The 17,500-nt window shown below is 26.8% G+C and overlaps 1 protein-coding gene across 4 annotated transcripts in view; it reads right to left on the reverse strand.

Moving 5' to 3' along the window:
• LOC100215166 (interferon regulatory factor 9) overlaps positions 1-17,500 on the reverse strand; it is a 74,884-nt gene that overhangs the window by 7,706 nt on the left and 49,678 nt on the right. For all 4 annotated transcript variants that reach the window (XM_065796379.1, XM_065796376.1, XM_065796377.1 and 1 more), the window contains 6 exons: positions 16,132-16,201; positions 14,857-14,988; positions 14,186-14,344; positions 14,065-14,102; positions 9,012-9,285; positions 7,815-7,918 (listed from right to left, as the gene is read on the reverse strand). In XM_065796379.1, the coding sequence (XP_065652451.1) occupies positions 7,815-7,918; positions 9,012-9,285; positions 14,065-14,102; positions 14,186-14,344; positions 14,857-14,988; positions 16,132-16,201 (777 nt within the window). The remainder of the gene's footprint in view (positions 1-7,814; positions 7,919-9,011; positions 9,286-14,064; positions 14,103-14,185; positions 14,345-14,856; positions 14,989-16,131; positions 16,202-17,500) is intronic.

Below are 17,500 nucleotides of genomic sequence, written 5' to 3' on the forward strand. Positions count from 1 at the left end.
ATAAATAAATTATTAAATAAATAAATAAATAAATAAATATATATATATATATATATATATATATATATATATATATATATATATATATATATATATACAAGTTATTATTTTATTCATTATCTTCACTCAATTGTACAAACTGGATCTAGGTCATAAAATAGTTTAATATTTAGGTTATACTACTTCAACTGCTTTCTTTAAATTCTTTTTATTGCTTTTCTGTTCATTGTTTTCTGTGCTTTGGTTTCTGGTTGTTCTAACGTTGCCAGAGTTTTTCATACTGGTACTGCTGACTGTTTATAGGCAATAAATTTAGAATAGAATTTTCAATATATATATATATATATATATATATATATATATATATATATATATATATATATATATATGTATAACAATGTGTAAAGACAATTTATATATGTATATATTTTGACAAGGACGGTTACAGGATGTACATATACACCATCCTTGTATAACTTACCCAGTATTGCAGAGTGGCATTTCCTTGCAAGGATTTTTTTTTATTACAAAAAAAAAAAAAAATAAAAAAAAAAAAGAAAAAAAAAAAAGAAAAAAAGATTCAAATAGAATTCTAGACTCATGTTCATGTCTTACCGATTTGTTTAAAACTATATCTAATTTCTCTAACAGTGTTTTAAATATCAACAAATAAAGAGCACTGTCATATTACCTGTGGGTTCACACCACTTTATTTCTCCAATAAGCATCACTGCACACTATTCAATTTAAGGATGTCTGATAGTAGATAAAGGGCTATAAATTATCGTCTTCCTAAACTCGAGTTACATTTTTTTGAGAGTCGATTTGTTTGCTTAATATAAGTACTAATAATTTGACTAATTTTTCCAGTTTAACAACTACTTTAACTAGATTTAAGTTAATTTAAAATCTTATGACATTTTTATTCTAGAAGATTAAAAAACAACTAATTGTGTTTTTTTAGTGTTTATTGTTTACTTAATATCCTTAAACAAGTTCTTAGTTTTGTTGAAAGCAGTGGTCAGTCTGTCCGCAACTAAATCTAAGTTAGACTTGTAACTTGAAAACTAAATCTAACCATAGTCATAGAATTTAACTAGTCTGAAAACGCGGGCCGTTTTCTATGGATCTTGTAAAATAACTTGAACTTTATGGGGTGACCAGACTGAGAGTGTATCAAAAGTTTTTAAAAAGACTTTTTGTAGCGCAGACTTAAAAATTTGAATGAATTCAATGCTGTTTTAGCTGCTATTGAGTTGCTATTTGTTGGAGACAAACCTCAATTTTAGTTCAAACAGTAGACTACCTAATTTAATTTATCCTAACCAAAGTAAAGCGAGAATATTTATGTGTTTGTTTTGCAAGAAACGATGTATATCATAAGGTGTCTCGTCACCTCAACGCCAAACACAAGGACAAGTTTACTGATAAACATTTATTAAAGAATAAAAGAAAGCAAATATTATTCTTCAACTTATTAGGTTTTGAAATTATTTAATTTAGATTGCAGAAAAGCTTGCTTTCTTTGGTACTCTGCTATAAGCCGAATTAAAAAATTTAAAATCAAGTATAAATATTTCAAGTATTTCATCAGAAGAAGTCATTACAGCTTAGTTCCTAGTAAAAATATAACTGATTCATTAGATGGAAATGCTGAAATTTTGTACCGCTGATTCTACAAAATATTTTCTGGAAAAACAATTTCTTTTTATAACTGTACTTTTCATTCATGTTTTCCAAAATTGTATTATTCTTTCATGTTTTGAAGTAGCAAATCTTGCCTTTGTTTATCTGACTGATATCTCTTTTATCAATGGTATTATAACGTTTAAGCGTGTATCCCACTACATTACTAAACAAAATATTCTATTATAACCTAGTGGGAATGTTTTTAGTACCTCTAATTTGACAATTGGTTTTAGTTCTAACATGTCTAAGTTGTATCTTGAGCAGTGTTTATCTTATTTGCTTGCTTCTAAATATGCATAATCATCTAACACTTCATATACAAGTTTGTAGATTTGACATTGCAAAAGATAACCTAAAAGCTTTCAAGATTTAAAAATGTCAAATTATATTGATATATAAAGAGCATCATTTAAAAAACACCATCTATTTTGGAACAAGAACATTAAAGAAAAAGCGAGATGACTTGAACATACTAAAATGGCTATTTTCATAGAGTAGTAAAATAAATACTTCATGTATATTTAATAGTTTTATGATGTAGTAACTTTATAATAATACAAGATTAAATAATAAAAATAATATAATTGTCTTTTTAATTTTAAAATAATAATGACAACACTACTATTTTACATATATTTTACAAATATAAAAGGTATTTAAAAAAAGCTAAAAAAAAAGTTTTAGTTTTTTTATTTTGTTATTATTGAAGCCAAAGTCATTAATAGATTGGTTATCCTTGCAAGCACAAAGTGGTTGTTAGTGTCCAAAATAATTTTCAAATAAGCTATTCCATGTAATAAAATTTTTAATACAGCAAAAAATTATTACTTAGGCAGCAAGTTTAACACTTTTTAATAAATATTTTTTCAATTTTATATGCTCAAAAGTTTGGGTAAAATACAAAAGCCACATTCTATGTCTTCATAGAATATATAAGCAACATGGTTCCACAGTATAAACTTACCATCCTTACATATATATATATATATTTTTTTTTGTATATTTCAAGTTGGATAAATCATATTTAAATAAGTTGTCTAATTTTAATGTGGTGGATTAGGTAAAAGGTAATCATTTAAAATGCCTTTTTAACAACTTGCAATTTGCAGAAACATCATCGCAATTTACAAGCAACAACTTTTAAGAAATTTAGTTTACAAATTTTGATTGCTTTCAAAAGCAAAAGAAACGCTTGTCATGCAGTGTCACCAGTTGTAAAAGTCACCTAGATTAGTCAAGTATATCATCATACACTGCAGCTGACTTTGAAACTAGATAATTAACATGAAATATCTTGTTTTAGTAGAAGATAACCTTAGATTTTGAGATAATATTTTTCTGCATTCAACAAAATAGATAATATATTATAGCTTAAATTTAAAATCAAGATTTGAAACAAAATTCTGTAACTTAATTTAATACACAGTGATTTTTAAATAGAATTCTGTAATATTCTTTTAATACATTGTAATTTTTTTTTAAAATTAAATATTGTTTGATTTATGTATGTTAGTGGTGCAATATTTGGTAGCAGACATTTTCATCATCTTTATTGCATCAAGTATATATTTTTTATTTGCTATTATATAAATTGCAATACAGCATAATAAAAACAAAAATTTATATTCGAGCTTTTGAATTTTAATTTAAGAAGCTTTGATATACTAGCTATTTTTTAAAGTATTTATTTAAATCCTAATTTTTTTTTACTGAATATGTTTTTACTGTAAAAATGTTTTTCTATTTTAATAAAAATGGAAAAACATTTTTACAGTAATAAGTGCTATTAAACCGTCTAAAATGATAAAATTGTACTTGATTTTTTTTATTTCCAGAAAAGATACCAACATAATGTAAAGAGTGATATATAAATTATCAACTACTCCAGCTAAGTAAACTTTATATAGAATATAGAGTTTATTAAGCTCTATTAGCTAACATTTTAAATAAATATACTCTGAATATATGAGCATTTATACCCATATACATCCATCAAGTTATACAGTCGATAAAATGTTTGCATCTATAACATATTTTCATATAGCATATAACTTAAATGCTTATATGATATAAGCTATATGGTTTGAATATGCATATTCATACCACTACAACCTCTGTCACGTAACTACATTTATCAACAGTTGGTGTTTTTATTTTATGCTATATTCATCATTTTTATTCGGAATACGAAATATGTATGCAATCCAAAATAATAACTTGAAACTGAATAACCAAAACAAACACAATTTGCTCCTGCCATTTGGATACTTATCTCAGAATATATGCAACTTAACTATAGCGAAATGTAATGTTTACAATTTGATGCACTCTAAAGTAGACTGAGCACTAGTATAGAGAGGAACTTAAGTGTTATAAGGAAACGGCCCGCATTTCCAGACTAGTTAAGTATTATGACTGCTATGATCTAACTTAGACTAACAAGACTTGTCCACAATTAAATATAACTTTTTATTTGTCGGCTTCTGTTAGAGCTGTAGGGGAGATTGGGGAGAAGTGGGACACGTAAATTTTTTTTAGTGTAGTTGCAATATCTTTTTTATTTAATGTATAAACTAAACAAAGAAGTTTTTACGAATAAACCTTCTTTTTAGGCAACGATTCAATCCCCTAAGGTTTCCAGCCAATTATAACTAAGTATATAAGTTTTTGCTTTTAGAGAAACCGTGCGATTGGGGTGAAGTGGAACAAGTGTGAGTAGAAACGGGACAAATAAAATTTAAAACAACATTTTAATACAAATTATTAAATGGAAAGTGTTTAAACTGGTAAAATCATAAAATCACCTAATCGACATGAAGATGTTCAAGAGCTTTCACCAATCGAAATAATCAAATGGCGACGGGAAGAAGCGGGCATAAATATTTATTTTTTCTCTTCCAATTCACCCCAATGTAAACACTTTTTTAAGGTACATTTTAAATTTAGGGCTTCTAGCACACGCAAGGTTAGCACTAAATAACAGTATTTAGACACCACTCCTAATTAGAAATTTCAGGCTATCCCACTTCTCACCACTCTCCTCAATCATCTACAAATTTTGCTTTAGATTTCCAACTCCTATTCGTTAATCATCTTTTAGCTCGGTTAACTTGATTATAAAGGAAAAATAAGATTTATAGAGGTAGCAGAGAAACTGACTTTATTAGGAAGAAGAGGCACAATGACTGTACATACACTTACTGCGCTTATGCACACTAAGGGTTTAGGCAAGTAAAAATAAAAATAAAAGAATAGTGTTTGCGGATGTAAAGGACACCGTCAGATTAGGAACATTTATACGGAAAGAACAAACACCATACCTTGAATCTCTTGATTCCAAGGCTAGCGCTATTACCATTGCACCGCAAGTGCTCCTATGACTGCGCTTTATTTAGTTGATTTAGATTTATTATGTTGATCTAAAACTTAAAAATTATTACATTGACCTAAAAGTCTTTAAATATCGTATTTCTAATTAAAAGATTGAGCAAATAAAAACAAATATTATTAGCTTTACTATACTTACAGAATTAAATAATTTTAGTTTTCTCTACATCCAATAATAGTTGGTTAGTTATAAACATCCAATAGTTGGTTAGTGATAAACCACTTGTTTCTTTTATTTAAAAGTTCTTTTTGTTTTTTTAAATTGAGATTTAAGATTTTTGTGAGAATAAAATAGCTTATAGTCATTTGTTAAAAAAAGAGTGTTTCATATATTTGATGCTTAATATAAGTCACTTATATAAAGTAAAAAAACAATAATGATCCTAAATTTGAACCTTTATTTTTTAAGTACTAATTGCTTCCTGTTATTCAGGTCTCCTTTTATCCATAAGGTTTACCTTTAAACTTCAAAGTGTTCTAGTTTTTAAGTAACATGTATGTTATGGTTTACTGAGTCAAAATCTTTGGACAAATCAATAAAAACCTCTAGATTGTATCAATCGCTATTAAATGCATTTTGATATGCGTTTAATAGTATTACGATATAGTATGGTAATATAAATGATGAGAAAACATATTGATAGCCAGACAATTAACTAGTGTTTTATTTGTTTATTGATATTCAGCAATTTAATATATCTTATTTCAGTCAATGGTATGCAATACTTTTAAAGCCTACTAGGTCTTTAAGCATTACTATTTACGAATAACTTGTAAGCTGGTGAAGTTCAACGCTTTGGGTGAAATGTTTTTATTGGTAAAGATATTGTGATGAAAAAAAATAAAATAACTAAAAGAAGAGTTAAGTTATACATTGTGATATTGCAGTTAATACTGATTTTTATATAAATAATTTGTTAAGTTAGGCGATGGAGCAGTTTACACAATTTAATGACTATAAAATACAACCAAAAATTTGCAAATTTTTACAAAAAACTTTGCACTATAGTTGCTATAAATTATATATAATTTAATTAATTAAGTTGAATCCGCTATTTCATGCTTACAATATAAAGCACGTTACATATTAGTAACCAATGTCGCTTTTTAAACAATGCTTGGGTATAAAGCTAAGAATCTAGTGTAAGCATGTCTCTTTTATAAAATTATAGCAATAATAATAATAATAAAAAAAAATTTTTTTAAAGCTTTTTATTAGAAATTTGCATTACGCTTCTCCTATGACTGCACTAAAAAATTTGGTCTTTAAATCCACATCAAAATGTATGGTAACATAAAGCACATTAAATGCTTTACAACTTTTTCTTCTTGAAATTTTTATCTAAAAAAATTTAGGCTTTTAATAAATATCTCTTGAGAAAAGGGATTCATTTTGCAGTAGACGATGTTTGTATTCTATTTTATTTTGTAATTTTCTTAGCGTTGAATAGCAAAGAATGAATCGGCGTTCTACAACAATATTTTGGTTGGCTAAATTAAGACAGGCTTTGCTAAATTGTAGAAGAGATACCACTGAAAAAATATAGATCTTTCTTCAATGCTTTTAATTTTTTAAAGAAAAATAATAAACACTATAAATAATTTTAATAAATTATACTATTTAATGTGTAAATACAGTTACACTATTTATGAGACATTTCACTGCAGCAATTTTTCAATTATCATTATATATATTAAAAGATCTTTCTAACGGAGTAAATTATTCAAATTAAAATTTAGCAATAACAACTATAACCTAATTAAAACTTAGCCATAACAACTATAACTTAATTAAAATTTAGCCATAACAACTATAACCTAGTTAGAACTTAGCCATAACAACTATAACCTAAATAAAACTTAGCCATAACAACTGTAACCTAATTAAAACTTATCCATAACAACTAAAACTTAATTAAAACTTATCCATAACAACTAGAACTTAATAACAATTCAGCAATAACAGCTATAACCTTATTAAAACTCAGCAATAACAACTATAACCTAATTAAAATATATCCATCACAACTGTAACCTAATCTAATTAAAGCTTAGCAATAACGACTTTAACCTTATTAAAACTTAGCAATAGTAACTATGACCTAATTTAAATTTAGCAATAAGAACTATTATCTAATCATAAGACGAGCTTAACCACGAACAAAAGAAATAAGCATAGCTTTATATAAAGTCTATAAATCCAATAAGTAATCTCAATAAATTAAAGCTATGTTATCTTTGAGAGTAAAGAACCAAAATTTTCGACCTAAAATTTACAATCTAATAAATACTTAGCATTAAAAGTTATATTCTTGAGCGATTAGAATGGCTGCAGAGAGTTATCTAAAAAAGATGCGGGTGGGTATAATGCGATTAAAAATAACCTGAAATAAATCTAAAAATCCGTAATGCTATCAAAATTCAGTTTTATTATCTATTTGTACAATTGTCATACTATCATTCAAAATAGTCTAAAGTTTCTTTTATTGGAACCACCACCTATTTTAATTTCTCAAAATAATAATAAAAAAAAAAACTAGGATTCTTGTCATAGTTCAATAAATGGTTCATACTAAATGAATTATAAATTTTATATTTCTTATAAATATAAACTGTTGTTATTATTCCAACCTATAAAATTAACTCAGTAAAGATTTAAAAATGATTAACAATTTTTACAAACTATGAACGTTTTTAAATATGTATGTACCTTTCTTTTAAAAAAGTTATGCAAATACCTTATTTTGCCAGTCATTATTCCAACTTTGTACTTTGTACTCAGACAAACAATCAACAGCTGAATCCAAAGCAAATATATTTTTTTCTTCCATTAGACTATTTTCTAGAAAGTTTACAACAAACAATTTTTTTAAAATAAACTCACAAACAATTAGAGTTTGCACAATACATACAGAGAAATATTAAAAAATCTTTTTATTTCTAAATCTATAGTTAACGTATGTTTTTACAAAATAATAAATAATGATTACTTAATAAATAAGTATTGAAACAACTGAGAGTTATAAATATTTTCACTTCTAAAACACTTTGAAACAGTTGTGTCAAAAGAGCGGCACTCAAAAAACAAACAAAAAAACAAAACAAAAATAAAACCTAGTCTTCTAGTGTTACTTTTACAGCATGAGTTTGAGAGCATGTTTCTCCTTGTTTTACAGGAACCAGTGCCAATCAGTTATGCTTCTCCATTATAATAAGGCACAATCTATGATTAATTTTTATTTTTTTTTTATTTTTCTTAATTAAATCTGATGTTTTCTTGATTAAATCTGATGTTCTTTGTTTTTGAAGGTTGAATTTTTTTGGAATAAAAAATAATGTCACAAAACCTAATTTGTTTTAATATAAATATAATTGACTGATTTAAACTCAATTTTTTTTTCATTTGTTTTTTCCTTTGTTTTGCAAGACAACCACAGCATGCTGCTATGGTTACTTTGCAGGCAAAATTTTTAATTTGTTTTCTAGACATACATGCATGCTGCATTGAGATAAGTTAAGTTAAATCTGAATTGTGCAAGTTAAGCTATATTTAATTTTTCATTAAATAAGAAATAATATAAAAGATATTAAAAAATGCTGACCCCTTAAATCAATTAGTAGAGATTGATAAAACCCCCTGCATACAATAATTAGCATTCTTAAACACATTCTTTATTTTACATACCTTTACATTTTCCACATTTATTATAGTATATATTTTCCAATTATATAGTATCTTTTTATTAAGATAACGGAAACTTTAATATATATGTACAATTTATATAATATATGCTTATCCTTAACTTTTGTAAAGCAAATTATATATCAATATGTTATAAAACACACACACAAAAAAAAACAAAAAACAAACAAACAAACAAACAAACACGTGTGTATGTGAGAGTGTGCGTGTTTTGTAAAATAAAAGCACCTACTGCATTCTGTGTTGCCTTTTTCACTTTCAGTGAGAATTTTATATTCTTCTTTTTCATTAAAATTTTTATACTTTTCATTTTCTAAGGAGTTCTTATATTTCTTATCTTCAACGGGCATTTTAAATTTTATATCTTTGGTGAAATTCTTAAATTCTTCGCTTGAACTTTTTCTTTCTTTATTTTGACTTTTTTCTTGATCTTGCTTTTTCTGAATGATTGATTTGGACCGAGTTAGATATTTGGTCTCAGTTTTTGTTTTCTTAATCTCATGTTCCTGTCGTTGAAAAAATCAATATTAAAATTGAGTCGTAAATAATTTTATAACTTTAGGTGAGGTAAATAAAATCTTTTTAATAAGGGTATGATAAATATACCTAACTATCTTTTACCTTGGGGATCAAGCATACATTTTAACCCAATTTTTAACTCAACATTTTAAATCTTTCCATTTCATGAACGTGTGTAAATAAAATCAAATCAAACATATTTTTTTAAAGTTGTTACATCAAGATTATTTACAATAATTTTAATTGTAAGAAAAAAATTCTAGCAAATGTAAGAATAATAATTTTATTATTAACATCTTGTGTTTTGAGTTTGAAGTACACTTTTGATAATGCTGTTATAATATGTATTGTTTATTTTTATAGTCTTTATAACATGTTTTTTAAATATAATAAAAATTAAACTGCGTGCATATCAAAACTATTTTTCTATATTTAATCCTCTATGATTCTTACCCCTTGAAGAACTACATAACTTTTAAGAGGGTACTCTTATAAAGTTGTGATATTTAAAAAATACCCCTTAACGGGTGGCAAGTAGAAAGTATGGCAAAGTTTAGCCGACAAAAAATATGTCGTATCAAATTGTTTATGTTTTCGTCAGCTACGTATTTTGTAGTTTTGTATTTATCTCTATTTGCTTTAGAAATCATTTTCAAAAATTAAAAACCAAAATGCATCAGCGAATTCAAAACGCAAAAAAAATGTGTGTGCGAGTTTAATCTAGCTAATAGATTAGAGGTAAAACTATTCAACGTTTAGCACTTTGTAGCTGAAAAAATGCAAAGAAGTACCATATACCAGATTATCGTTCAAAATAAAAACGAATACCTCCATCAAAGTGGTAAAAAGTAGCAAATAACTGGTTATCATGAACAAAACCAATGTTAAGCATCTAAAAGCAATGTTTGACCATAATGACACTGTTTTGTATTGCCAAGCAGCTCGACAAATTTAATTCAGTCATCAATACACCTCCCTGACGCTCAAAAACAAGTCTTCTACCCATAAAAGAAAAAAATCAGAATCCCGAAGCGAACGGTGACCAGAAAGAACAGATTAGACCAAGATGCCTTCGGCTGTGTGAAAAGTTGCAACAAAGGTCTTTCATTTTTGACGATAAATCATATTTCACTTTATCTTAAGAAGGTCTGTCTGAACGAGTGTATTCACAAAAGAGTAACGCCGTTTATTGTAGAGCACCATTCAGATAATGCCTATATATGTTTTGGCCTGTTAAAGCATTGGGACATTATGCGAAATCCGCCATTTTCTACATAGAGACCAAAAAGATGACTTTTGGCCAAAAAGTAAACAATCCTCATACGTCCCAGAATTGTGTTCAATCAAAAATTTTCGTAGCATTTTGAAAGACAAGATCTATCCATCAAATCAGCAGGCAAAACGTTCAGATCATCTTAGATCATCTAAAAAACACACCAAGTATTTAAATTTTTTCTGAAAACAATTATTACACAATTTCTAGAAGACTAATATAGAAAAAATGTTTTTTGCAGTCACCTTATTTTGAGCAGCAAAGTAAGTATATTATTAACAACTGTTTTAAGTCTCAAAGACTTAAAAGGTTCGATATTTACGAAATTTAAATTCTTTTTTAAGTATTTTGTGCCATAACAAATTGCTACTAAAAGAAAACATTCGTATTCAAAACGTCTGTACAACTTATATTGAGCAATTTATTGATTTTCGTATTAACTTATTTTTTTTTGTAGTAAATTTATTATTATCAGAAATGTTCTAGGTCATAGAAACATCATGATCTAGGTCATTGGATCATAGGATCATAGAGTCATAGGATCATAGGGTCATAGGATCATAGGGTCCATAGGTCTAGGTCATAGGTCGTAGGATCATAGGTTTTAGGAACATCATGATCTAGGTTATAGGAATATAAGATCAGAAATGATCTAGATTTTAAATTAGAGTTTGAAGCCGTTATTTCGTAAAGGACACAAGTTTGAAACTTTTAACAGTTAGTTTAAAAATTTATTTCAAAATTTCTGTATGATTTATGTTATATGGATTTACGCTTTTTTTTTAATTAAATAAAACTCACAGCAATTACATGTTTTTTAAATATCTACTCCTATGTGTAGTTTCTTTACATTATCAACATTTTTTGATAAAAATCAATTTTTTTGTTGATTTTGAAAAGTTTTAATTAATAGACTTGTGTACTTGTGTGTGTCGAACCTTAGTAGGAAACCCTCTAAATATTGAACAAACGTAAAACTGCTATTTATTAAGTTCTTATTATTTACCCAAAGTTTGTTTTTTTATTTCAAACCATTTCAAAATACAGAATGTTATAATCGGAAATTAAAACAAGCTATTTAGCAAAATTAAAAAAAAAAAAAATGTTGAGAGCCGTAATGCTCCGTCGTAATGTGTAAAGTAAAAACATTTTATTTTCAAACCATTACCTAATATTATTTAATAATGTATACTAAAATAATCCTTAGACTATACGCTTTAAATTTAGAACTTGGATAATGCAGTACTGTCAAATACCAGAGAGCATAGAAATGTCAAACAAACTGTTAAAAATTAACTTTGATGTAACAAAAATTGTTAAAATGGCCCCACTTTTCTCTAAATATGATTCAATCTATTTCAATAAATATTTCTATAAACTATAATCTAATTTTTATAAATATGGTTTAATAAATCTGATTTTTTTTGGGTTGAATTACTACCAACCATCACCTAGTTTCCCAACTCAATAAAGCGCATAGTTTTTGAATAAACTCGACTGGGTCAACCAGCCCAAGTTTACTTGACTACAAAACTCATTTTTCAGTTCAATTAAAGTAGCAGCTTGGCTTTTTACGATGTAAGAACCAACATCAAGTTTTTGTAACTTATCGGTCAGAGTATTAATGAAGCTACTTGTGGTTTCAATTACAGCTGCTCAGATCAGTCTGTTTACTTCCTTTGTTTTAAACCTATGCAAGAATCAACATAAAGTATTTTAAGAAAAATGTGTTAGGTCCAGCTCAAAAATATCTAATCCATATCCAATATCCATATATTCATATCCGATTCTGATATCATCAAAGTTGGCTTTAAATCATTAACAAAGTAGCAAAATTCCGAAATGTCGAGTCACAAAGTTTTTCTAAAAAATTTATAACATTTTAAAACATTTGTCTTTTTGTTTTACAAACATTGATGGTACAATTGACAAGAGTAAAGGCAAAACTAAACACCTTGTTGTTTATTTCATTAACCTGGAACATCTCAATGAAAAGGTTCTCTTCCATTGGAAAGTTTTTTTGATCACTTGGTCAAATCTGGAGTTAGTAGAACTGGTGGCTTTTTAAAAATGTCTCCTGAAATTATTAAAGTTATCATGTCCAATAACTACCAAGCGAGCGATTGATTATAGAAAGAGTTGCTAAAGAAAGAAGTAAGAAGCATATCCTGAATGATGTATCAGAGAAACTTTCAGAGAACTACAGCAAAATTGAGCTAAGCTTTATTGAAACTGATGCTTAGAACATTGTTGTTTTGTCTGACGTGAACGTGGCCAAAATTATAAGTGAACTTCAATCTCATGTAAATATGTACTCCTTTCACATGGTGCAACATTGAATTAATTAATCTTTAAAGATGTGAATCTCCTTGAAGAACTGGATTCTTTTAGAATCTTTTCAAGCTTTTAAAAAATTCAAAAACGTAGTACATAAGCCTATTGTTTATGGACCATGCAATGTACTGATTTTGAACTCATTTAACCAGAGGAGTCGCACTATCTTCTAAATCAGATTTCTGGTCAAAGACACAACATTAGGCGGCTTTACCTTACATTCATTTCATGTTGGTGAATTTGGTTGACAACCAACATTAAAAATTGCTATAAAATGTAAATTTTCTCCAGAAAATGGCAGTTAAAGGTTCATTCTTCCAAAATTTTTGAACATTTAGAAAGTTTATTTACACATTTAGAAAGTTTCAGTCTGTTGTCACCTCATATTAACGTGATAGTTAAAGAGGACATTGCAGAACGAATTCGGATATTCAAAAACTTTTATTTGTTAATGCCAAACAGCAGAATCATAAAAAAATCTTATTTATGTCTTTAATGAAAAAACTAAATTTTTGAATGCTGTAAAAGTTTTTAGAACGATCTTATTTGCAATATAGAATAAAACAAAAAAATTTGTTTTTATTCTTAAGATTTCAATTTAATCAGTTTTGGTAACTTTTTTAGTAAACTGTTTTCACCCTGCATAGTTGCCTTTCTTGGCTCACGAATTGGTCAATTCGCTTTCCAAAAAAAACAGCAACAAAAAAAAGAATAACAGGGACAGTTCCACCGTGCTGGAATTATTCTGTTATCTGTAGTGCGCCGATCATCCGAACTAGCTAGTTGAATATACAAAAGTGAATATTTCTCCCGCAATACTACTCTAAATAACAAGGTCGGTCATGTGCCTAACCAATAACTACAAATGAAATGATAAACTATTGGTCAATGCATGCTAGCAAGAAACGGTTCTGTAAAATTAATTGTAATAATAAAAAAGAGAAAAATATTTTGAGATTTTTTTATTATTACTCTAATAATATTTCTCATCAATACTTAATCATTTATAACGTAGTAAATAATTAAATAAAGAAGTAAAAATAAAAAATTTAACATTTTTTATTTTTACTTCTTTACTTTATTTAATAACATTTTGGGTATTTTATTTAAATTTGTTAAGGTATTTACAAACTAATATAATATTAAATATTTAAATTACCTTCTCAATAGCAGTCTTTTTAAAGTTTTTTCTGTAAACTAATTTAAAATAAAAAATATTCAGAATTAAAAGAAAAATTTATTAAATTAAACACATTAATAAGTATTTATTAGATAATCACCATTTGTTTTACTCTTTGTGTTTTTAGAAAATTTAAATACTCGCGTTGCATTTGTCCCTTTAAGTTCTCCTTTTCCTCTGAGCATTTTAATATCTGATACAGAGTTAGCCGCACATCTAAAATTAGCTTTCCAAGTTTTGTAGTTTGGTTTGTCAATCCCTAAATGCCAAAATAAAATTAACTATTTTCTGAACTTTATTATAGATTCACACTGAATACAATGGTTGATGCTCATGTTTTATGAATGTCGTATATAAATATATATATATATATATATATATATATATATATATATATATATATATATATATTATATATATATATATATATATATATATATATATATGTATATATACTAAACCCTCGAAATTAGGGTCGGCATTCAGCAATGCCGACCTAACTGCAGACCTTAAAGTGTTTGAGGTCAGCAATATTTTGCTATCTCGTTTCTATGTTTTATGGTAAGACCTTGGTATCAAATTTTTTTTGTCGACATGATGCCGATCTTTAAAAGATTGAGGTCGGCAAATTATTGCCGATCTTATTTTTCCTAATTCCGAGGGTTGTATGCTTATGTATATACATATTAAAAATATATACATATTACATATCTAAAATTACATATTTTATTGCAGTTTAATGTAAAAATAAAATATATCAAATAAGACAACCTTCTCGAAATTTTCCAGTGTGAATGGCCCACTGCTTAAATAACGAAGCGTCCTCACTATTCCAATCTTGCCCTGAGGCGTGTTTCCATGACATTTGAAAAGTACCTTCGCTTTGATTTATCCAGTGTAAACCTTAATTTTTAAAATCATAAGTTCAAATTAAACACTTGCTTGAATAAAAAACTCAAAAAGTATATATCTAAGTACAAGGGTTAAAGTACGCCAGAACACGCCAGAAAGGCGTTTTGTTAACAATCTAGAAAACTGTTCTGCTACTTTTTGTTTAATTCTCAACCGTACCGCCGTTATAATTTTTAAAAAAATTTAAAAAAATGTTGGCTCCTTTAAAAGTATACAGATAAGTTGAGCTTTTAGCCAACTTATCTGAACTTGCAATCCTAGTCTTGTCTGCGCGATTATCGGAAAAACTAATTCAATATTTATTTTAAAGACAATGTTTAGTTTTATGATATCAAATTTTGAATATTTTTTTTAATTTCATTTCTATTTATCTATGAATATACAAATACGGGGAGATCTGGCAACCCAACATTTATAGCAAAACAGTTTTTGAATTGCATAGTAACTGCATTTATTACTAGAAAGTGTTTTGTTACAAAAAACAAGATACATCAACATAAAAGAATAAAAAAGTCACTGCATTAATCTTATTTTGGTACTTTGCAAGGGTTCCTCGAAGTTTTAGAACAGCCTCTATTTTTTGCAACACTGAGGCGCCAAGAGACTAGGGGTTATTTATAACTTTATTATAACTTTTTCACTCTCGTGAAAATAGGTTCGTTAAGAAACATATAATATTCAAGTTTATTACACCTAAGAGTTTTCAATTGGGTTTAAATTAGATGAGTTGACGCCCACAGTGCAAGAATTGCCTTTTCTTGAACATTTCTTGACATTATTTGGTTGATAACAAGAGGTTAAGTCGCGCATGAAAATATTAAATTTTTTCATTAGAAACCAATTATATACATTATTCTTTAAAGTTTCAAAAAAAAAAATTGCGGAATTGACAGTTTTATCTTGTTTTAAAAAGTGCAAATCAGTTCAACCGTTAGCAGCGATTGCATCTTATATCATAATTGTAGGACATTGCTTAACAGAAAGTACTAGATATTGGTAATTGAAGTACGAATTTTGAAAACATTAAAACAGTAACGTTGTCGATTTTAAAATGTCGATTTTTAAAATTTTGTAAACAACTATTAACATTAAACGTCACAAAGTTTACAATGATAAACTAAAATAAAAACTAACCTTTGTACATTCCACTGTTAACTTGAACTTCTAGCCATGCTCGCAATCCAAGTCTTGTTGGCCCCATTATCTGAAAAATTAAATTCATTTTAAAGACAATATTCAGTTTTATGGTATCAAATTATCAATATTTTGAGTTTATACAATCACGAACCAGGGACTAGAGACAAATATTTTTTTTTTTACTATTTAAGAGAGGTGTGTTATGCATTAGAATTGTTTTGCATTAATGTTTTATTGCATTTATTGACTTTATTTAGTGTTTAGTTAAAAACCTCCGAATAAAAGGGGCCCATTTAAATGCCTTGAAAAAAACTTTCTTGATTTCTATCAGATTGAAAGAAATATATGAAAAACTGAAGTAAATTTTAGGAGTAGTTTTTTTGTTTATAAATTTTGTTATTACAGTTCAAAATATAGATATTTTTTAGATTAATATGAAGGTTTTAATTTACGCAACATAAACTTTTTTTATTGTCAAAATATCTCACTTAATTGAAAAATGAACAAATAATTAAAAAAAAAACAAGTAAGTATATAAAGCATTATTTCAATGTGTAGCAACGCAGGTCGTGCGTTGCTACACATTGAAATAATGTATTATATAATGTACACTGCAATGTATGTTAAATATTAATATACATTGCAGCGTGCATGATATTAAATAATGTACACTGCAATAAAATGCTAGTTTCATTGCAATTTCAGCAAACTTAACTATAAATATATGAAAAAAATTTATTTCGAGTTTTCACGGTTAATTTTCATCTCGAATTAGAGCGGATCCTTATGTTATAACAACTACATCTTTTTTATGAAGTTATAACAATATTATTATTATTATTATTATTATTATCATTTTAACTATTATAATTAGTAATAACAAATATTACCCCAAATTAAATAAATTTTTTGGATGTGTTCACTTTATACTGAATGTGTATTTAAAATTACTCGAAATCAACTGTTTTAATGTTAATTAAAATTATAGAGAAGGTTAAATTATTTTAACTTTTTAGAATGATTAAAAAATAAATAAACATTTTAAGAAAAAAGAAAACTAAACGTTCTTTTTTATAGAAAAACTAAAACTAAATTAAATCTTGTAGAAGTAATTTATCTTATATTATTAATATTAACTTACTACACTTTGTACAAGTTATTTTATGTTTACAACATATAATGTTTACTAGCGTTAATTAAGAAAAAAAAACTTCATGCAGGAAGTTCTTAACTTATTTAAGGTTTATAAATCTAAAAAAGAGTAAATTATTTTAATGCAATTTCAAAACAGTAATTTTCACGTTAGTAGTATACATTCTGTTATAAGATAAAAAAGCAAAACAACAATCTCGTAATCTTTTAGTTG

This window comes from Hydra vulgaris, chromosome 04 (assembly GCF_038396675.1).
Source record: "Hydra vulgaris chromosome 04, alternate assembly HydraT2T_AEP".
NCBI lineage: Eukaryota > Metazoa > Cnidaria > Hydrozoa > Anthoathecata > Hydridae > Hydra > Hydra vulgaris.